Below are 23,410 nucleotides of genomic sequence, written 5' to 3'. Positions count from 1 at the left end.
GTCAGAAGGCAGGGAGAGAGTCAGGAAGGATCCCCAGGATGAAGGTGAAGGCAAGTCCCAGGGACAACAGCTGGGCATCAGATCTAGAATACAACCAGACTAGTTCATAGCAGAAAGACGACAGTACTAATTTGGATGCTTCAAGACCAAACAAAAAACAAAAAACAAAAAAAAAAAATTCTGAATTGATAGAATATCTGATTTATTTAACCATATTGTGAGATTTAAATTTCACTCCACTTGGGATTGAACTATTGATAAATAGATATACAGAAAACTAAGCAAAACAAAAAACAAAAAACAAAGTCAAGTCTTTACTCCGGGTTAAACAAAAAGTGGTACAAGAAAGGAAATATTTTTATACAACACTACATGATTCGGTAAGAAATAGTATTTACATAGTTACAACAGTATATATTTTGAGTATTGATTTCACTATATAAATTGGTGACAATCCTATGAGAAAGCTAAGTGTGAGTATTTGAAGTGGTGTAAAAGAGTTAAACTTATCTTCCATCATGCAAAGTTAATAGATAACAGCCAAAAACTGTTTATTTTAATCATCAAACAGCAATATAAATGTATTACTTAGGAAATTTGAGATATATGCCAAAGAAATCAAAGTGGTTGCCTCGGGGCGCCTGGGTGGCTCAGTCAATTGGCTGACAGACTCTTGGTTTCGGCTCAGGTCATAAGCTCACTCTTTGTGGGTTTTAGCCCTTTGTTGGGCCCCATGCCAACAGCACATGGCCTGCTTGGGATTCTCCCTCTTCCTCTCTTTCTGCCCTTCCCCCACTCTCCCTCTCAAAATAAGTAAATAAATGTGAAAAAAAAAAGCGGTTGGCTCTATGGAAAGGGAAAAGATAAGGCAGGAGCTGCTGGGGTGGTTTTTAAGGTCTTATAATATTTCTAAAGTATTATCTGACTCTTAAAGCCATGTACATGTGTTATTTGATCTTCCAAATGCAAAATGTGATTCTCTTTGCTGTCACAATCCAACAGTTTCCATAATTCTGATTATATCACTTATAGTCAGAAGGACAAGGATAAAGACGTTCAAGAACAAACACACCTGATTCTTGGCAATGAACCACTTAAGTAGAAGAGGGGCTAGGAGGGCTTGCTAGAAGAAGCCTACCAGCTGTGTGCATTCAGCAAGCCAAGGGCATTGGGTCAGTCGCTCTTTTATAAAAGTACAGAGCACTGGTTAATCTAGCAAATCATTTAAACTGAGGTCAGTTAAAAGAGCTTCTACTGTAATGAATCCAGATAATAAAGGAGATGAAATAAAACAGCCTTAATCCATCCACTTCTGCTACCCTGTCATTTTCCCATGGGTTAGATGGAAGAAATTCTACAAGGAGTGGAACTCAAGATCATCCTTCTCGGGGCCATTCAATTTGCCCTGAAATATTAACCCTCTTGAGGGAAATCTGCAAATGAGGATAAATTAGAGTCCTTCTGAAGGGCAGGCGGTCTTATACATCCTTTGGCTTAATCCACAAAATTAGTTGGAAAGGGAGCCAAAGAGATAAAGCGAAATCTGCCTTTTGCACCGTGATGGGCCTGATTTCATTTCAGTAACTAGATTTAGTCCATGGTTGCCTCCTTGTCCTTTGCATTTGGGATAAGGATACATATAAGCATTTCAAGAGAAAATGAGCAGTCAGGAATCAAAACAGGAACTGAGACACAGCCTCCTATAGCCACGATGAGTAGGCTTGCATCAAATCTCCGAGTCTTGAAGTCACCATTTTACCTGTCCCACTCAATGAAACCTTGAAGTTTTGAGATTTCGGGATTGCTAATTATTAGAAGAGTTAAGAAGGATATACAGCCACCTTTTCAACCAATCAGGCAACTGCTGATCTTTTTGCTGTGCTATTTTGGGCAATGATCTGCAGAAATTTCTCTCTTGCTTTTTCACTTGGACTCAATTCTGGAGCACCTATGAAGATTAGATCCACCTTCCTTTCCCTCATTTGCTGAGCCCACAGGGCTGTGACAGCCCTTCGTGGTAAGAAATCGTCAAATTTCCTTATAGCTGAAACTAGAAAACCAAGCAAGGCAGAAATTGGCTTTTAGTGTGGACAAAGCCATTAAATAATTTTACCTTCCTATATGTAGATTCAGCTAGGAGGGGCCATTTGGATCTTCTGAAAGGTCACTCCCCATAGCCTATGCAGATCAACAAAAAAATAAGTATTCTCTTCATTCAGAAGCCCTTAGGCCACCTTCTTCTTTGGCATCAGTAAGCACAGAATGTGACTCTGGTTCAGCCACAAGAACGGCTTCTCGGTCGAGTCTATCAACGTCTCATTGGCCACTCCCCACTGAGTGGCCCCTCACTAATGTCTAGGCCCCAACTCTGGCCATTAGCCAGGCTTTGAGTTTGCCACAAATCTATCAGCACCTGCCATCTTGTTTTTGGTGAGACTGAACTCTTCCTTTTGGATAGGAAAACCTGATTCTTTTTAAACCATTATTATTTGAACATGAGAAGCCTGTGACAGTCACTCTCCTCCTCTTCAGAGCACCTTGTTTTGCATGTTGCAGTACACAGATCAACAACAGAGTAATTTGCATTTATACTTTTTACAGACGGCCATTCGAGTCACCTCACAGACACTGGATGTCCCCTCATCTAATTCTTCACCTCCTCCGTAACTCCTGTCTTACCAGCAATGTTTTGGAGCTATGGGTGAGCTTCATTACCTAATGGGTAAGACTGTTGAATTAATGAATGTTTTTCTAACTGGAATCCACATCTTCTCAAGCCTTATCAAGTAAGGGGCCCCAGAGAGGTACCTCGGTGTCAGAGCTGTTGCCATTCAGAGCCTCCATGTTTGGGTCCCTCCAGTCTTCTGAGAGTGAAGGGATGTAATTGTCTGTCAGAGCATCCCAAACCCTGTAAACAAAGAGAAGCTCTCATTAGCACACATCTGTGGCCTGGCCCCGCCTGGAGGAAGGAAGAGCTGGGCCAGGGGAGGAGAGAGGCTTCTGTGTGTGCCAGGCTGAGATCATCTGCCTTCCAGCATGCAAGAGCAAAGCAGCTTAAAAACTGAATTAGAGGCACTACCAGGAGAGAAAGAGCCAAGAGAATGGGCCCTGGTCAGGGACTGCAGCTTCAAAGGTGTTTGCTTAAGAGAAGAGGAATTTCTCACCATTGAGACACAAATGGTAGAGTCTACAATCAAACCACCTCAGGCAATAAATAAATTGCCCCTGAAAATAAATCTGCCCCTCAACCAAATGGTTCATGACTCATGAACCTGAGAAATGCCCATGTTTCCTTTCCTTTTCTGTGGGCAAAGAAGAGTGAGAGAGAAAGAGGGGGAAAGAGGAAGATAGTGATGTAAGTAGGTAGGTAGGTAATCGACAGATGGATATCTGGGCAGATTTTCTGGCTGAATCTCTTTGAGATCAGGGCCACCATAGAGTTTAGGTGCATTTCAATTTCAGAGGCCTGCAATCTAAATGGTCAAGAATTAACTCCCTGACATCTAATGTAACTAAAGGGATAATGCCAATGCTGTTAACGCTTACTAATTACCCAAAATGTTCTAGCGAGCCCGTGGTGGCATACTCCCCCAGCTCCAGCAAAGTAGAGTGTAAGTGTTCCCTTTCCCCATCATGGACACTGCAAGGCAAATGTATGAAAGGAACCGATCAATACACCTCTAACAATTGGGTTGTAGTGAGGGAAGATGGGGGGTCCCTTTATTACATGGCTTTAAAAAGTTCTGATATGTACATTATAAGAAAAACTTTTCTATAATTTGTGTCATTTAATTCTCTTATTTCAGAAATATTTCTTTGGGGGGGATTGGGGGAAAATCCTAAAGTCACAAACTCTCACACACAGGAAAATAAACAAAGGAGTCAACATCCAGAGATTAATGTAAATCAGTAAACCAAGTTCCTAAAATGATGTCATCCATGGAAACCAGTGGCACTTGAGTTAATATTAGCTAAGGATAAATGAGGGCTCTATGCAATATCCTTCAGGTGCCTATCATGTCAAACAAGGTATAAGAAGGTAAATTGTATTTAGACAGACTCACATGAAGAAGCAGCCATTTAAAAGTAAGCAAATATGTATATATGTGGATCAAATTCAAAACATGACAGAATACGGTGTGAGACGCTGAAAAGGTAAGTGCAAGGTGGACAAGAGCACAGACAGCTGACATTAGGAGAGGCGAGTTCTCTTAGCATATGTCAAATCGGGAATAATATATGATGCATGGGCATAGAGCAAGGAGACTTTCCCAGTGCACAAAGCATACAGTCGGCGATGCAACACATTAAAGGAGCTCAAGAAAGCACAATTTAATAGCAGTGCTTGGGTTATCCGCTGACTCATTATTTTCCTGCAATTACAAGCAAGCACTTTGAGAGGACTCATCAAGTGTTCATTAGACATCCATTCAGCAGGATTTTAGTCTGCTTCTTAAACATGGGTGATAATCCAATCTCCATCAGGCACTATTAGAGCTTCATTAATCCAGCCTAATGCTAAATACAAGTCTCGGTAGCACTGTACAGCCAAGAGGCAAAGATGATTTGCTACGTCCAAGACAAAACTCCAGGCACCACACCCAGTGGCGGAAGGCCAGACTCCTCCTTGCATTACATTCTCTGCCGCAAGAATCAACAACAAGCATGCAAGCACTGACCTTCGGATTTGTCCCTGCAGCAAGTGCCTGGAAAAATAAAATTCAGCAAAGCCCAAAATAGGCGGGAGCCTTTTGTGTCTCTCCTAGGCTGGCTGGAAGCTGGGACTTTTAATGAACTGCACACTTTCCAATGACCTTGAAACTGTTTCTGTCCTTCAAATGACAACTGGGGGGCTCTCTCAAATTATTTAGGGAGTGGAGGTTTTTCTCATGTGGGCCTTGACTGACATACTCTGGATTTCACCTTCTAACTCTAGATTTTTATGACAATTCCCTACACCATTTTCTCCTCGGGATTTCGAGCCATCCTCATTCTTTCCTGTTTTGTCCAGATTTTCTTCTTTTCTGAAGTACTCTTTATCCAATACTAACCCTAGCAGTCACTACTTAATGGCCACTTACTATAAGTCAGGTACTCTCTTCTAAACCTTTGTGTGAATTAATTCATTCAATCCTCACAACTCTGTAAGGCAGATCCTAAGGTGAAAAAAAAAAAAAAACTAAAACAGACAAGTCAGTTAACTTGTCTAAGGTCACACAGCCAATAATGACAGAGGTGGGATTTGTAACCAGGCCATACGGCTACAGAGCCCTATATTCCTAACCACAAAACTATCCCAAGTCTTTATCATTTTGTGCCTGGCTCGGGCACGGGCATCAGAGTAATATACCAAGTTCCCAATCACAAGGTAGAACAGCAATTCAGAAACCAGCTCTGCGTGAAAGATCTCTAACTACATTATTCTTGGACATAGCGCTTTCATCAGTCTACAAAAGGAGGAATGGCAGGGGCAGCGGGGTGCATGACTGCTTCCTGTCTATCTCTCCAGCCCCAGTGAAGGTTAAATGGAAGGCGAAGGCAGAACACTGGCGGCAGGCTGGCAGCCAGAGCAGACCGGGTGGTGGGAGGGAAAAACACAAAGCTTTCTGTGAGGAAGAGAATGGGAAGGGCTTTTCTTCCTCGATGCCCCCCCACCCCCCGCAGAGAGGCTATCTGTTCTATCCTGAGCAGGGGCCTTGGGCATGAACATATTCCCTTTTATAGTCACCCTGAGGTGGACTGTGAAATCCTACTTTCCCCGAGAAGTGTCCTGCCACTCGCTCTTATCTTGGGGGAAGGAGACTCTGAATGTTATCTCCTATATCTGTTATCAAAGAGCCAAGATTAAACAGGTCGCCTCAATTCCTGGCTTTTGCTGCCATGGCACCCGCGATTCAATTTGCTCTCTCAGTCCCTATAGTGACAGAAAAGGCTTTTCCTATGGCTGTTTTATAGCCTGGGCTCAGGTGCCTATGGAACTGACAAAGCTATCTTTCGCCACACAGGGCTGGGGATTTGTAAAGGGAAGCTGGCACCGGGTGAACACACCCAACAGAATGGGTTGTGACAAGACACACATACACAAAGATCTGGGTCTACTGGCCATCATGTGGCCATCAAGGTTACATGAATCCTGCCCCCCTCCACACCCCTCTGTTCTTGACAACATGGTAGGCAGCTAGCCTAAAGGGCTTATTAGAATTCCAATTTGATAACATTTCCCTTAAGCCCCTCCAGGTTGGCTACTGCCCTTATCCAGTGTCTCGTGTCCAATCAAGCCAACAGCCACATTTCGATGTGTGTTCACGCGAGTACACTTTCGCTGCTAAGACTTAGGAACTATTATTAGCACATAATGACTTTGAACAACTTTTTAGATTCTTTCAAGCACTGAAATAGAATCAATACTACCTTGGCCTTCTATAGGGGGAAACTGCGCCTCTGAGAGGATAATTAACTTTCCTCAAAATCACGGTTATCCATCCACTTTCCATATCCTGGTTGTGTGGTATTTACTTGACTTCACCTTCAAGTATGGCTGACTACGCACCATGTATTTATTGTGTAGACTTACTTTTAGCACCTTTCACCCAATAATTCTATCTGCAGAACAGCAAATGGTGATTGTTCTCACAAGTTTGGCCCCTCTTTACCTTACAGGTGCCTGTGAGAGGGCGGATTGTAATCCCAGTGAGGCAGGTGGTGGGGTGAGGATTGTCCATTCCCCTTCTGTAACGGTCCCCTAGAGAGGCTCTGGCCTCCAAGTTCAATCTCTTATGAGACAGGAAGGATGATCACACATATGCAAAGAGCAGATTCTGGAAGAGTATCCAAATTTAAAACCAGGAAAAATCTATTCAAATTTGACTCTCTTGTAATGCCTAATACTTCCATTCCCTGATAAATCAGAGAGAAGTTGACATCTCAGCCAATTCCCTATTAGCAAAATAGTTCCAAAGGAGGACTAGAGAAATCCAAACTCTAAAGGGAATGACCACATTTGCTTTATGATTTGTGCTCTCTTGAAGGAGGTTAGTTTGACCGAGAAGTTCACTGCTTTTGTTTTATGTTTTTATTATGTCCTGCTAACCCACCCAACACACTTTCAATTCATTTGTGGAGGAAATATCCATCCAATTAGCAAACCTAAGGAAGTTTATTACAAGCTATGCTCAGGAGAATCACAACCAGATTAGATATTAAATTATCTTTTCCCTTACTTCATCATAACTTTACAGTTGAAGTATATGAATAGGTATCTATAAACAACGTGTATAATTTAACTCTGATTTTTAAGTTGGAAAGGTTTAAATACATTGACCACCTTGAAAGCACAGTGTTAATTTTTCTCTTCCCAGATTCCTCCCTCTACACTATCCCCAAATTGTATTTTATCTCTAAGGAACTATTCAACCTTTGGTCTTTTAGCTGAGGCAGTCAATGAGGCAGGCAACTCAGAAAAATCAGGGTGAGGAGACCAATAATCCCATGTGATGGTAATTAACATTGAGTGGCCTCTGCTAATGTGCTAGAAGAGAGTAAGAACTTGCTCACCGGGCCTTCATCCTTAATGAGGCAGAGGGGGGCTTAGGGGAGGAATGATTTGTTGGAAGCAAAAGGAATGGGACGCATCTTAAAATGTCATTTTCAGAGCACAGCCTGGGTGAGGTAAGAAATTAGGTTCTTTCCAAGTCCTTAGCCCCGCTTCATCAAGATTGAGCTCTGGAGGTTTCAAAGATGAGGACCCACGCAGTCAACTAAAGTTAAGTGACTAGCCCAAGGTCACACAGTGAGTTAGCGAGAGTATGAAAATTATAATTCATAGTCTTTTGTATTTCTAGTTCATTGCCTGGTGCAATGAACTATAGTGAAAAAATACTCTGTATAATAAAGCCCCAGAGCCATTCTTTTTAGACTTACAGGAGTTGAACAAATTAATAACGGGCTCAGAATTTAAGAAAAAATCAGTTTGAAACTTAAAATTGAATTAAAACACATAGCCCACAGTTACAGTACTGGTCACCAGGGTAAAATGTTCTCTGTGATCATGACTTCAGGCTAACATTAATTAAAAAGAAAAGAAGGAAATGGTGTGGACCTGGAAATCCGTTACCTGTACCTACAAAACTAGCTATTATTGTTCACCCAATTCATTCGACATTCAGTATTCCATTCAAAAACTATTATTTGAATACTTATGACACACCAAGCCCTGTATTAGACATGGGGCTATAATAGTAAGACAGACACAGAGTCCTTGTATACTCAGAGTCATCAAGCGAGCAACTATATCCCAAACAGGTCAGGTTTAGTTGTCTGGGACACACCTTTCACCCCACTTATTTATGGGCAACTCTTGCCACTCAAGTTCATGAAAAGAGAAACCAAAAGCCCAGTTGCTCCCAAGTCCCATTATAACCACTTGACATTTGTTGTGTGATTCCATAAGAACAATTGATGCTTGGGGTGCCTGGGTGGCTCAGTTGGTTAAGGGTCCAGCTCTTGGCTCTTGAGTTCAAGCCCGTGTCTTCATTGGGCAAAACCTACTTGGGATTCTCTCTCTCACTCTCTCTCTCTCTCGCTCTCAATCTCTCAAAATAAATCAATAAACTTTAAAAATAAAGAACAATAGGGGCACCTGGGTGGCTCAGTCGGTTAAGCATCCAACTTCGGCTCAGGTCATGATCTCACTGCTTGTGAGTTCGAGCCCCACGTCGGGCTCTGTGCTGCCAGCTCGGAACCTGAAGCCTGCTTCAGATACTGTGTCTCCCCTTCTCTCTGCCTCTCCCATGTTCATTCTCTGTCTCTCTCTGTCTCTTAATAATAAATAAATGTTTAAAATAAAATAAAATAAAATAAAATAAAATAAAATAAAATGCAAACACAAGGGGCAGCTCTTCCTGCCCACGGGTCCTGTCCCTGTGCTTTAATTAAAAAAAAAAAAAAAAAAAAAACCAACTCACCTTTTTAAGAAAGAACAATTGATGCATATTTTATCTCTACAGGGAATTCAGGCCTATTTTTACTAAGTGCCCAAAACACCCTTCTTTAATTTATGTTACAAATTATCCTCTTCTTTTTCTAGTCCCTCCTCAAACAGCAGTTTTCTCAAATCCCTTTTCTTGACTACTGTTAAGACCCTAAAAGGGGACTAGTAAGTGACACAGGGAATCTGTATACTCAAAAGCCATGTCACCTAATTATCACCTTTATTTTGGCCCAAGTAATCCCCTGGGCTGTCAGTTCAATTTGTATGCTTTCTTATTTGGATATATCTTAACATTTGTAGATGATTTTCCAGTCCTGAGGGGGGATTTGTTAACAGTTTGGAGATTTTCATAATTCTGGTGTTTCTTGAAGCAAATTGTTCCAGTGACAGATTCCTCCGTCACAGCTAATTAATTTCTTTTCTGATCCTTATTTCTAATATCTGGGTGAATTACTACTGATACAAAGAAACAGAAGATAGATGGACCCTAAAATGGATCATGCTCCTAAAATTCTATTTTGTACCTAAGAAAATCTATTTTCTAAAAAGTCTTCATTCCTCTAAGATTTCAATTTTAGAAAACTCTCCAGGTCCCTGTAAAGGGACATCATAGAATAATGTCAGCAATTACCAGGGCCCTGCCCCACTGACATGAAAGCATAAGTGATATGCCATGAACCCACAGACACGAGTTCTATGTCAAAGAGCCCCAGACTACAGGGCTCATGTCTGAAGCAACAGAGGGCAATTAAGACTTCTTACTCCTCATCCTGCAGGGTCTCTTCCTCCTCCTGGATCTGGAATTGGTTCTTCACAGGAGCCAGGGTCTCCGTCTTGGCGTTGTAGTTCCGGAAGCAGACATTGAGCTTCTCATCAAATTCGTTCACGAGGTCCTCCATGGACTTGAAGCTGATTATTTCCGAAGAAAAATTCTCAAGCTCAGAGAGGGAGGGATCCTCTAGATGGTGGGGAGATGAGCCATAGAAACACTGTGGTTTCTCCTCCTGGTCCTCCGAGCAGCAGGGTCGAAGGTCCTCAAACTCTTCATCCAAACTCACCAGTGGAGCCTCCATTCTCTCACAGCAATAGGACAACTGTGACTTTCAGGATTCGTTGATCTAGGAGAAACAAACAAGGTAATGTGAGCTTGGACCGGGCTTTTGTGCCGCCTCTGCTGAGGAACCATAACCACATAATCCATTAGTCTGTATCCCTCTGAAAAAGGAAGACTCCACTTTCCAGGCATCCGTCACTTCTGTACTTCCTCGCTATCATACACTTGACCTTAGCAAGTTACTTAATTCTCTGTGCTTCTCTTTATTCTTCTCGAGACAGAAATAATAATCCTCAAGGGATTGTCTTAAGGGTTAAAGAAGTAAAAATACAGGTAAGTGATTAGAACAGTGGCTGGCAGATAATAAACATCATTGTTGTCCCATATGTTCTCTGTTTATAATAATAATAATAATAATAATTGTTATTGATAATAATAATTATTATTATTGCCATAAGTCCACGTCCTTAACCATGTGCTCCGAAAACCGGAAGTCTTTCATAACTTATTTGGTGGCAAAAACCGACTTGACCTAAACTCACTTGGCAACTAAACCTAATCTACATGAATATAAAATTGCTTATGGTTTCAATTTATCCCATTGAGTGTGTTTTGCTGCAGAAATAATAATTTTTTAAATTATACTGATTGCTGCCCCAATCTCCAGGAAATGATATGCAGAATTCACACTCTATTACTGCTTTCTAAAATGCCTGGCCCCAAGGGTTTGGGATAGGGATGCATGGACCTAGATACGACTACCCTCAAAAACAAGCACCTGAGCGTTTCCAAGATACAGAGCTTATGTCTGGGGCTAAAGGAACAGATTAAATGACTGGTTATCCTGAAAGAGATAGACCCAACTACCCATGTGCTCCAAGGTCAGCCTCCATGACCATCTTGGACACCACATCCTGGAAAGCTGCACACTCAGGCCTACTTTCATTTCCTGAGCTCCAGGCCCTCTTCAGGCACTGCCTTCCACTGTGATTTATCCAACTGTGTGTGTATCCAAGCCCTTCCCCAATTTTAACTTAAATTCCTCGAGGGCACAGACGTCCTCTGGACATCCTGCATCGTTCCATCCTGTACACACTGCTCTGCGGCTAGGCAATCAATCAATGTGTGTTCATTGAAAAATGATCATCTATCCCCCACATACATTTTTCATTTCCAATTTTAGGCAGCACAGCATTACTGTCTGTCATGCCCTTCTCTACATACTCCACTTTCTTCCCTGTAATGCGGAAAGGCAACCAAACTTTTCTCTCCTGTCTGTGTAATTTCTGATCCAGTTAGATGCTTAAATTGGAACCACTACCGAGGAGAACTGAACAGACAGCAAAAATAATGGGTTTTGCCCTGAAAGTGCCATTCTCCATCTCTGTCTATAAAACTTAAACTCTAGGTAAGTGAGGCAAAGGCCATGCCAGGTGGGGACTCAGACAGCTCTTACCAGGATTGTACTGGGAGGAAGCCAATTACCGTTGCATCACATCAAAATATATTCCGAGTATTTACAGGGTGCAAAGGCAACATGTTGGGACCTTATGACATCTTGGAAATAACATATGCTTAAGAGCCAACAGACCTACCTGCCAATGTGTGGCTGAGTGACAAGTATCATGGGTTCCAATTTTCTCATTTGTTACAGTGAAGGTGTTGGTATAGAGCTAATAGCTCTGGAAGTTAATTTTAATAACTTATTAGTGTAATTGATAATCTTAATTGTAATAATATATTTTAATAATGTATTCTATTAAATCCAATATGTCCAAAAGATTGCATTCCAATATATAATCTATATTTTAAAATATTAATGAAACATTTTACATTCTCTTTTCATACTACTTCTTTGAACTCCAGTGTGTATTCACAGTACATTTCCACTTGAACTAGCCACATGTCGCTTGGGGCTACCAGAGTGGACAGCACAGCTATAAAGCAATACATAACTAATTGCCACTCAGGCGTTCTTCACCTAGGGTCTACAGACCCCTAAAGGGCTCTCTGAATGTAACTATATTTTATGCACTTAAAAACATATTTGGAGGAGAATCTCATAGATTTCTCTACATTGTCAAAAGGGGCCAAGAGCACAAAAAAGATTAAGCATCCCTGAGTGCCAAAGGGAGTTGAGAAAAGATCACAGAGTGCAGTAGGGAGCAAGGAAGGTTTTACAGATGGGGGATTTGCGTTGACCAGAGCAGGACTCTGTGACGGTTAAGAGCCTGGATTCCAGGTTCCCATCCTGGTCCTATCACTTCCTAGCGATAAGACTTTGGGCAAATTATCAGCCTCTTTGTGCCATGGTTTCCTCATCCATAAAATGAGGTTTAAAACAGTATTTAAGCTGAAGGTTATTTTGCAGAGTAATGAAAATAATCATTGGCAGTGCTAAACACAATGTATTGCATATGTGGTGCTTGATAAATGTCAATGATTTTAGGAAAATGAGGATAACTTAGTTTCACAGCAAATGTAGGGGGAGGGTGTTTCAAGTAAAAAAAACAAAACAAAACAAAACAAAATCCCCCTGCCATGACAGTCTACGCGCAATGCTTTACATGCTGATCAAATGGGAGGACTGCTGAATAAAATTTATCACCTTTTTTTACTAAGGCACCCCTGCTATTTTCAATTTATTTGGTGAAAGCTTCTTGGATCACTGGCCCCATTTCAGAAAGACATGATGTTAGAGATATTTACACTTCCTTTAGACTTGTACTCTTCTCTAGGAGAGAAGGGGGAGCCAGAATGAATAGGTGATACCAGTGGGGTACTAATTCGAAATGGCACAAACTATATTATTAACCAGCAACAAAAGGGCAATCCAATCAGCATCTAAGACAAAGATTGAGTTTTGGGTGTTGTCAACAGGAAGGTTATGCTCAAAGCACCTATGCTCAGCCCAGGCAGCCTCTAGAAAATGGATTCACCCAGATGATGCTAAAAGAACGGGATACCACAGCTCTAGAGTGCAGAAATGTGGCCATTTGAACAATCCATAATATAGCCAGCTTTCTTTTCATCAACTCACTTCCCAAGAGCCAAGAAGCTCTGCATGAATGACCACCTGGAGATGAAACCAAAACTGAAAGCCTGCACTGGGAATTGGATATCACTCAATACCCATACTGAGCCGGGTATTTGTACAAAGACCCCAGACTATGGCAGAGGCCGTGAGAGCCTGGCTCAAGGAGGGGTCTGTGGGTTGGGGCTGGCAGACTTTCTTGAACCTGTGCCCTTTGTCTCCTTCCTTTAGCTCACTTTCTTTTGCTCTTCTCTCTTGGTGGGGTGCCTTTGCACCCCCACTGAAATGTCCTACCCTTGCATCCTGGCTCGCCCGCCCATGTCTTCATTCACAGCTCATCCTAGAGGCCTCCCCCCTTAAAAGCGAGGGGTAATACAATTGATTGCTTATCCTCTTTCTCTATACTTCCAAAATCAATTTTTTAAAAATACATGAAGAGTGGCAGAAAAAGGGAACCACCGAAAGGTCACCTTGTCTTTTTCTCTTATCCTAGAACAGAGTGCAGGACTATAGTTTGATTATGTCCTATAATCTATTGCATTTATTTTGGCTCCCAATAGATGGTGTAATTTGGAAGAGAAAAAAAGGCTCTGAGCTTAACAGAGACCCTGTAGGAAACACATAAGCCTCTCCTTTGCAGCATAACGATGCACTAGCTGCAGCTTGGGGCTGCAGTACAAATTTTCACTCCCTGCTTTGCTGAGCTGAGCAGAGTGGAGGGGGAGCAGTAAAGAATTCACCATGCCTCCCCCTGCTGGGCCTCTGCACCTGCACCGAGGCCCCATTCCATCTCCCCCTTCTTCCTATTACCTGCCCCATAGATCAGTTGATTTCTATCTCCTCACCACACCTCATCCCTAAAATCTGCCCTCCACTGATCCACGGCAGTTTCCCACTGCTACTCAGCAAAAGCAGTCAGTATACAGGATTGTGCCAGCTTCCCATTGCCACAGAAAGAGAGTATTTTGTTGCACAGAAGTCAGCAACCCCTTTGCGGTTCCGCTTCCCCACCCCCCACCCCGTCCCCCTCCTCCTGCTGCTCCACTCACCCTCATCTCACATCCCCCTCCTCTCCACCCCCCGGGTCTGTTGGGGTAAAGAAAGGCTTCTCCAAGCAGCACAATGGCTGGCGCTACGGGGAAAACTGGGCTCATCCCGCGCAGGCCGCACACATACTTCCCGGCCCTTTGGCCAAACAAGAGCGGGACACGGGAGTGGCAGGGAGATCCGGGGGTGTCGAGCAGTGAAAAGGGAAGGGATAGGCAGAAAGAAGGGAGGGCTGGGATCACACGCCCGCCCCAGGGCTCTGTCAAGCCTTGCACCCCTGAACCCCAAGGGGTCCTGGGCCCACTAGAGGGCAGCGCCCCCACCACCACCACCCTCGTCCTTTCTCCGACCTGTTCCGTAGTAAAACAATTGCTCCCGCAGCGTCTGCGGCAGCTGCCAGCGGTTCTGACACTGCAGGAATGCATGGTCCTGGGGAAAGGCTCGGCACCCCAGGGAGGGGCACGGGCGGGTGCGGGGTCAGGCTCGTAGGGGCACAGAGGATTCTGGGGCGTTTAAGGGTGTCCGGGCAAGATAACGGTCTCGGGAGGAGGTACAGATCCACTGGCCCACACCACCGGGCAGGGTTCCCCGGTTCCCCCAGCCCCCCAGTCCGCGCCGCCTCCCGTGTCTCTCTGTCTCTCTCTGTCTCTCTCTCTGTCTCTCTCTCTGTCTCTCTCTCTCTCTCTCTCTCTCTCACACACACACACACACACACACACACACACTCGCACACGCACGCCAGGCCTGGCTGGGGGGCCAAGGCTCTGATCTGATGATGCTTGAAGTGCCCATCATCCCACAGCTCCCGGCCCGGGCGCTGCACTCCCGTGAAGGGCTGGGCAGGAGGGCGACGGCCTCGGGGCTCCTTCGTTCCGATTCCAGGATGGGACGGGCTGGGGGCGCGGGGCTGCGGCGCCCCCCGACCCGCCGGCGGAGAAACCCGAGTCGCGGGGCCTCCTTCACCACCCCCGTCCAACCCCCACCCACGGCAGTGGGTCGGTCGGGCTAAGGTCGCCCCCCGCGACGGCACCTGTGCGGGTCCTGGCGGAGGGAGGCGGTTCGCGGGGCTCAGCGGGACACCCCCATCCACGGGCCGCGGGGAGCGGCCGGAGCACAGCGCGGCGGCGGCGGCGGCGGCGGCGGCGGCGGCGGCAGCGGCAGCGGCAGCGGCGAGCCAGCGAGCGCTCCCCCCGCAGCTCGGCCGGCGCCCGGCTCCGCTCCCCTCCTCCACCCCGCCCCCTCCGCCCCCTCCCCGCGCTCGTGCCCGGGCCCTCGGGGGCGCGCCCGCGCTCGGGCACCCGCCCGCTGGCACGCGCCCGGCCCGACGTCATCTACTCGTTAGCATTCAGAGCCTTCCTTGCAGCATGTGGCCTGCCTTTATTAATATTTATGAATTACTATTTCTCCCCTCTCTAACATTGGACTTTCTGCTTCTCTCATGAATATTCAGAGGCTCCAAGACGTGTGCGTGCAGTAACTCCCAATACGGATACTCGAGGGTGCCTGACACTGTAGATTCTCCATAAAAACATAAGGCAGGTGGCTGAGCGGATGGGCAGGCAAACACACTAAAGATTCCCCTGGACTTTTTGGGCTCCTCATTCCACTATACTGGGACCCAGGTGGGCAAGCTGAGGGATGCCTGCCAACCCAAACCCCGTTCAGACCTCAAGCCAAAAGTGATGAATGCCTTTACCACCCAAGGATGCAGGATGAGAGCTGGATCCAGGCTGACAAAGCTGAGCGAGGTTTCTGGCACAGAAGGACTTGAGGTAATAGAGGACAATTCACCAGGGGATATAAGGAAGGACCCTGGGGTCTTATGAAAATGTATTCATTCATTTATCTTGTCTGCTATGCATAAGTCTGTGCTTATAGACGCTGTCAATACAAAGTCTAATAATTCATGACAGCAGATAACTAAAAGCACAAGAACTTCAAATATCAATGGAAGGCACCAGAAGAGCATGTCTGCTTGGAGAACCTAAGTACTTCCATCAAGTTAGAGATAAGTCAGACAAACTGGCGGAAGTGTGATGGCGGAGCATCTCTGGGTGATGCAGAGGGCTTCAGCTGAAAGCGGCAGGGAGCCCCTTTTGGCTCATTTATGCATTCATTCCACAGACTTTTCAATCATGACACGGAGGTGGAGCAAAGGAATGAGGTTCCTGTGAGTGAGAGGAAGACTTGGTCACTTTGCCCTTCGGGTGGCATTAACCAGAGGATTTCTTCCTGATAGAGGGGAAGAAAAGGAGGTGGTTGAAAGTTCCCTGAGTCGACTTTCTTGGGAAGATACCCAGTTCTGTGACTTGGGCAAGTTAACCTCCTTGTGCCTCATTTCCTGTTCTGCAAAATGAGGATAAATTATAGCACCCACCTCGGGGGCCTGTTGTAGAATTAAAGGAGTTGATATATGTAAAGTACTTTCAGACACAGTAGAAGGCACTATGTAAGTCTTGGCTATTATCTTCTCTAGGAGAAGCTTGGGGACACTGTACTAGAGGCCACCTTCTGTCCTGATCTTCAAAGCATGGGACTCACGGGTTTGAGAGAGGTTTTTGAGGAAGCACAGCAAAGTGCTAAAAAGCATGGGCTCTCCAGAAAATTCAAGTTCAAACCCCAGTGTTCCATTTATTAGCTGGTGACCTTGCACAAGTTACTTAGCCTCTCTGAACCTGTTTTCTCATCTGCAAAATGGGGATTCCAATAAATACTAAGGGTTGTTGTGCAGATTAAATAAAATAATGCATGCAGAATGTTTAGCATAGTGCCTGGCATATAATAAGTATTCAATAAGTGAATTCTGTTGTTTTTTTTATTTTTGTGAGAATTTGAAGGAACTAGAAGTTGACGACTGGTATTTTAGGCATCTGGGATGAGAATGTCTTGAACATGAGTGAAGTAATTCTTCCAGTAAATATTTCTTTCATTTAATTGTGGTAAAATATATACATAACTTAAAATGTACTGATTTAACCATTTTTAAAAAACGCTTTTTTTAACGTTTTGTTTATTTTTGAGACAGAGCATGAGCAGGGGAGGGGCAAAGAGAGGGAGATACAGAATCAGAAGCAGGCTGCAGGCTCTGAACTGTCAGCGCAGAGCCCGACGCGGGATTTGAACCACAAACTGTGAGATCACGACCTGAGCCAAAGTTGGATGTCTAACCGACTGAGCCATCCAAGCGCTGTGTGATTTAGCCATTTTAATTTTTTTAAGTTTATTTATTTTGAGAGAGAGAGTGCGAGAAGGGGAGGGGCAGAGAGGGAGAGGGAGAGAGAATGCCAAGGAGGCTCCACACTGTCAGCACAGAGCCCAACATGGGGCTCCATCTCACAAACCCGTGAGATCATGACCTGAGCTGAAATGCAGAGTTCCACACTCAACCAGCTGAGCCACCCAGACACCCTTTTAACCATTGTTAAATGCACAATCCAGTGGCATTAAGTACCTTCACATTATTATTGCAATCATCACTGCTATCTACCTGCACAACTTTTCCTTCCCAAACTGAAACTCTATATTAATTAAACAATAAATCTCCATTCCTTCTTCCCTGCACATCCTGTAACCACCACTCTCCTTTCTGTCTCTATGAATTTAACTATTCTAAGTGTCTCATATAGGTAGAATCATACAGTATTTGTCCTTTTGTGTCTGGGCGATTTCACTTCATGTATGCTTAAGATGGGATGATATTCCATTGTGTGGTTATACCACATTCTGCTTACCCATTTGTCTGTTGGTGGACATTTGAGTTGTTTCCAACTTTTGGCTATATGAATAATGCTGCTATGAACATAGGTGTGCACACTCCAGGCAATACATATTTTTTAATTGCATTCCATGACCTGTACGAGAAGTTGGGGAGGTAAAAATGAAGGCGTGCCTTCGAGAGGTTCAGAGTTTCGTATGGTGATTTCCAAACTTTTCTACTTGGAACCTGTAGTGGATTGAATAGTGTGTCCTCCCCCCGCCAAATTTATACCCACCCAGAACCTCAGAATGTGACCTTTTTTGGAAACAGGGTCTTTGCAGATGAAATTAGTTAGGATGAGGTCATAGTGGATTAGGGTGGCCCTGAATCCCATGACTGATGATGTCTTAAGAAGGGGAGAGGACCCAGAGAGACACAGGGGAGGACTATGAGAGGGACCGTGTGATGATGGAGGCAGAGCTTAGAGCAATGCAGTATAGGCCAGAGGGCACAAAGGACTGCCAGGAACCACCCAAGCTAGAAAGCGGCAAGGAAGGGTTCTTTCCCAGAGCCTTGAGAAGGAGCACGGCCCTGCTGACAGCTTGATTTTGGACTTCCAGCCTCCAGGACTAAGACACCATAAATTGCTCTTGTTCTAAGCCACCCAGTTAGTGGCAATTTGTCATGGCAATCCTAGGAAACGAATACAGGTTTTAGTAGTAGGAAGTGGGGGGTGCTGCCGTAACAAATACTCTAAAACGTGGAAGTGGCTTTGGAATTCGGTAATGGATAGAGGCTGGGAGAATTCTGAGGCTCATGACAGAAAAAGCCTGGACTGCCCTGAAGAGACTGTTGGTCAAAATATGGGTCAATTTAAAAAAAAAGGGGGGGGTCGCGCCTGGGTGGCTTGGTCGGTTGAGCGTCTGACTTCTGCTCAGGTCATGATCTCGCGGTTTGTGAGTTCAAGCCCCACATTGGGCTCTGTGTTGACAGCTCAGAGCCTGGAACCTGCTTCCAATTCTGTGTCTCCCTCTTTCTCTGCCCCTCTCCCACTCATTCTCTGTCTCTTTCTCTCAAAAATAAATAAACCTTTAAAAACTTAAAAAAAAAAAAAAAAAGAAAGAAATATGGGTCAAAGGTGGGGCGCCTGGGTGGCTCAGTCAGTTAGGTGTCTGACTTCAGCTCAGGTCATGATCTCGAGGTTTGTGGGTCTGAGCCTCACATTAGGCTCTGTGCTGACAGCTCAGAGCCTGGAGTCTGCTTCATATTCTCTGTCTCCCTCTCTCTCTGCCACTTCTCCACTCATGCTTTGTCTCTCTCTCAAAAATAAATAAACATTTTAAAAAAATTTTTAAATGGGGTGCCTGGGTGGCTCAGTTGGTTAAGCAGCCGACTTCAGCTCAGGTCATGATCTTGCAGTCCATGAGTTCGAGCCCCATATTGGGCTCTGTGCTGACAGCTCAGAGACTGGAGCCTGCTTCAGATTCTGTGTCTCCCTCTCTCTCTGCCCCCGCCCGCACTCGTGCTCTCTCTGTCTCCAAAAAAATAAATAAACACTAAAAAATTTTTAATTAAAAAATATGGGTCAAAGGTGATTCTGGAGAAGGCTCTGGGGGAAAAAATATGGGAAGAGCTGTAGAAAAAGCTATCACCGCCGAGAACACATATATTATCACGAACAGAAAGAGGCTAGAAATATGGATGTTGAAGTGCTTCTGGCAAGGTCTCAGATGGAAATGAGGAACGTGCTGTTAGAAACTAGACAAATGATGATCTGGTTATAAAGTGGCAGAGAACTTGGCTGAACTGTATTCCGCTGTCAGATGGCAAGGATTGAACTTAGGTATTTAGCTAAGAAGATTTTTAAAGGGTGGAAAAGGCCTGGTGTCCCTTGGTGCTTACAGTAAAGTGCAATGAGGAAGAATAGACTGGACCCCCTACACTTCTAAGGTTTCTGAGAAGTGTATCCCAGCGGAGCACAGCCAACAGGAGCCGAAAGCATCAAAGATGGATGAAATGAAGGGAGACTGTTCGATTTCTGAAATCCACAGCCGGGAAACAGGCTGATAGAGGCACTCGGCTGCAAGCACCTGGTATCCTCCGAGGAACAGGAGGACGGCCCTGAGCCTGGAGGATGGAGCTCTGAGCCACAGAGGATTATTCTCAGGCCTTGAAATCTTGTAGAATTTGCCCTGCAGGATTTCAAGCTTGCTTTAGACCAGTGGTCTTTTTTCTTCTTCCATTTTCTCCCTTTTAAGCTAGGAATGTATAGACTGTGTCTGTCCTACCCACAGGCGGGGAAGGAGCAGAGAGAGGGAGACAGAGGGTCCTAGTGGGCCCTGCACTGGCAGCAGAGAGCCCGATGTGGGGCTCAAACTCTCTCGAACCGTGGACACTTAACCATTTAACCACTGGGCCACGCAGGCACCCCTACCCTTGTATTGTAGAAGCTGACCAGCTCCACAGGTCCACAAAGGGAGGGGAATTGTGCCTCAGGGTGTATCATACCCACAGTCTCACCCATGCCTGATCTAGATGATAACACTTGGAACTTTTGGAGTTGATGTCATTTTGATGAGATTTAATGTTGGAATGGGTTAAGACCCGGGGATGTTGGGGGGCACGTGGGTGGCTCAGTCAGTTAAGCGTCCGACTCTGGGTTTTCACTGACAGCTTGGAGCCTGCTTGGGATTCTCTCTCCCTCTCCCTCTGTCCCTCCAGCTCTTGTGTGCTCTCTTTCTCTCTCTCTTAAAATAAGTAAATAAACTTAAATAAAAAAATGACTTGAGGATGTTGGGATGGAATGAATGCATTTCACACAAGAGGGCCAGAGGGCAGACTATAGTGGGTTGGAAAGTGTCCTACCAAAAGTCATGTCCACCATGTGTTAGGCCACTCGTGTTGCTATAACCACGTACCACAGACCGGGTGGCTTATAAATGACAGGAATTTATTTTTAGTGGTTATGGAGGCTGGAAGTCCAAGGTCATGGTGCCAGCGTGGTAGGTTTCCGGTGAAGGTTCTCTTCCAGGTTGCAAATGGCCAGTTTCTCACAAAGTACAAGGGGATAGGGATCTCCCTTGGACCATTTTTATAAAGGCACTGATTCCATTCATGAGGGCTTCACTTCATTTGTGGGGTTTCCCAAAGACCCCATCTCCTGATACCATCACGCTGGGCATTAGGTTTCCAATCTATGAATTTTAAGAGGACACAAGCACTCAGACCATCACAACCCCAAACTTTAGAATGTGAACTTACTTGGAAATAGGGTTCTTTTTTTTTTTAGATGCAATTACGACGTGATCACACTGGATTAGGGTGGGCCTGAAATCTAATGACTTGGTGTCATTGTTAAGGCAGTCTCAAGAAACTAACACAGAACCCTTATATATTCTTCTGAATTATATAAAACAATTCAACATTCAACATAGGTTAATCCCTCTTCCTATGTGCAAGCCATGTAAAGCTTTGGCTCAGGACCTGGCATATAGTAAGTGCTCAGTAAGTGCTCTTTATATGTTATTGCGGTTGAACGTTTCAAAACTCCTCTTAGGGCTAACAGGTAGAGCTTTCCCACCCCCTACCCTACATCTCCAATCAGAGTAAGTCCAATTTTCTTTTCTTTTTTTTTTTTTAATTTTTTAAATGTTTATTTATATTTTAGAAGGAGAGAGAAAGCACGCAAGCAGGGGAGGGGCAGAAAGGGAGGGAGACAGTGTCCAAAGCAGGCTCCAGGCTCTGAGCTGTCAGCACAGAGCCCCACATGGGGCTTGAATTCATGAGCTGTGAGATCATTACTGAGCCAAAGTCAGATGCTTAACTGACTGAGCCACCCAGGTGCCCCCCAATTTTATTTTTATACATACTAAGAGATTAGAGCTTAAGAAAGTTTCCCAAGAAATGACATTCCCAGTGGACAAAATGGTAAGTGCTTTAAAGAAGATAAAGTGTTTTTTTAAACATCTATTGATTTTACTTTTTTCCTTCTTTTTTTTTTTAAGTTTATTTATTTATTCCGTGGGGGAAGGGGAAGAGAGAGGGGGGAGAGAATCTCAAGCAGGCTCTGCACTGTCAGCGCAGAGGCTGACTCAGGGCTCAAACTCATGAACTGCAAGATCATGACCTGAGCCGAAATCAAGAGTCAGACATTAACCGACTGAACTACCCAGATGCCCCAAGATATAAAGGGTTTTAAAAAAAAAGCTTTACGGCTGCTATGCAGGGGTTTTTGCCTAAAAGCTCACCTAAGAACAGGTTTCCTCAAGCTCAGCACTGTTGATGTCCTAGGTGACTGCTGTTGGACGCTGTCCTGTGGGGTGCAGGATGTTTAGCAGCATCCCTGGCCACTAGATGCCAGTAGCATCCCCCCAGTTGTTACAACCAAAACTGTCTCTGGACTTCATCAAATGACCTCTGGAGGGGAAAAATCACAAACTCACCTTAGCTGAGAACCACTACCTTAGACATAGGTCTTTAAAGGGTTAGTGGATGTTCTGCCAGGCTGGGGCTGCATTTCCTATGGAGAAAACTAGGAGAGCCAAAGCTTGGGTATATGAAAAGGCATACGTGTGCCTTTTAAGTAAGAAACACTGACGCTGGGTCATAGGTTCAAAGTGTGGGTTATTGGAAATACAGGGTACATCATACTCCTGGAATCACACTAATACCATTCTAGAGGGTTATTTTAGTTCCTGAACTGAACTTCTTTTAGTCCCTAATTTCCTTGATATAGCTAAAGAATCTTAGAATATATACTGCATTTGAAGGTCATCTAGTCTAACCTCCCACCTGATTCAGAAACCAATATCCCTCCTAGATGATGTTAGTTAGACACCTCTAGTGATGAGAAACCTGACCTTGCAAGGCTGCGCTTCCTTAGCATTTTTTTTAATGGCTTTCAAGGCTAGAAATGGCTTGTTATTGTTTGAAATTCAGTGTTAGCATGGTTTGTATTGTGCTCTAGTCCTATTTGATTTCCCTTAGAATGATCCTTCTTGAAGAAGCCAGTTTTCCATGGCATTCTGGAAATGAGCTGCTGAATCTTTATTGAAAACCTACATCAATCACAGCCTAGCAAAATAGAGATGAGCTCACAGCTACGAACATTTTAAGGCTGCTTGGTTTTTCCATCACTGGTGGCTCTCAAACACCAACATTCAGTTCCAGCCCATATTCATCTCCGTCCTCAATCTCCAGGGTTGATTAAACTCCCTGATTTGTTTCCTCAAGGGAAGTGGAATATTCCCCAAGATTCAAAATCTATTCATAGCCATCTCGTCAGTAGGTAATTACTCTCTACCACAAAGCACAAGCACCCAGAACAAGATCACATTATTTTCAAAAATAATAAGCAGTACTATAAAAATTGACAATAAATCAACCCCAAGAATAATGACAAATTCTAGAATAGTCACCTCTGTTACCTGATGAAAAATGACAAAATACATGAACTAGTTGGCAAATAAGGAATTCAGATCCCTTGAGATCTTGGAAATTCCCTTGAGTGTAAATATGATGAGATTTTTTTTTCTATACAGAAAATATTTGGCTATTTCAGGAAAGGAGAGCCACAGATTTTAATAGGAA

At 44.3% G+C, this 23,410-nt stretch overlaps 1 protein-coding gene across 2 annotated transcripts in view; it reads right to left on the bottom strand.

The window, feature by feature from the left end:
- FEZ1 (fasciculation and elongation protein zeta 1) overlaps positions 1 to 15,308 on the bottom strand; it is a 43,480-nt gene extending 28,172 nt beyond the window's left edge. Inside the window, exons 1-3 of one of the 2 annotated variants that reach the window (XM_027036858.2) lie at positions 15,155 to 15,308; positions 9,752 to 10,107; positions 2,809 to 2,908 (exon numbers count right to left, since the gene is read on the bottom strand). In XM_027036858.2, coding sequence (XP_026892659.1) covers positions 2,809 to 2,908; positions 9,752 to 10,062 — 411 coding nt within the window. In that variant the 5' untranslated portion in view covers positions 10,063 to 10,107; positions 15,155 to 15,308. Of the gene's footprint in view, positions 1 to 2,808; positions 2,909 to 9,751; positions 10,108 to 14,474; positions 14,631 to 15,154 lie in introns of those variants that run through there. The other variant, XM_027036860.2, reaches the window with a different exon arrangement.
- Positions 15,309 to 23,410: the final 8,102 nt, after the last annotated feature.

Source organism: Acinonyx jubatus, chromosome D1 (assembly GCF_027475565.1).
Source record: "Acinonyx jubatus isolate Ajub_Pintada_27869175 chromosome D1, VMU_Ajub_asm_v1.0, whole genome shotgun sequence".
Classification (NCBI taxonomy): domain Eukaryota; kingdom Metazoa; phylum Chordata; class Mammalia; order Carnivora; family Felidae; genus Acinonyx; species Acinonyx jubatus.
This window is presented reverse-complemented; position numbering and strand designations above follow the sequence as displayed.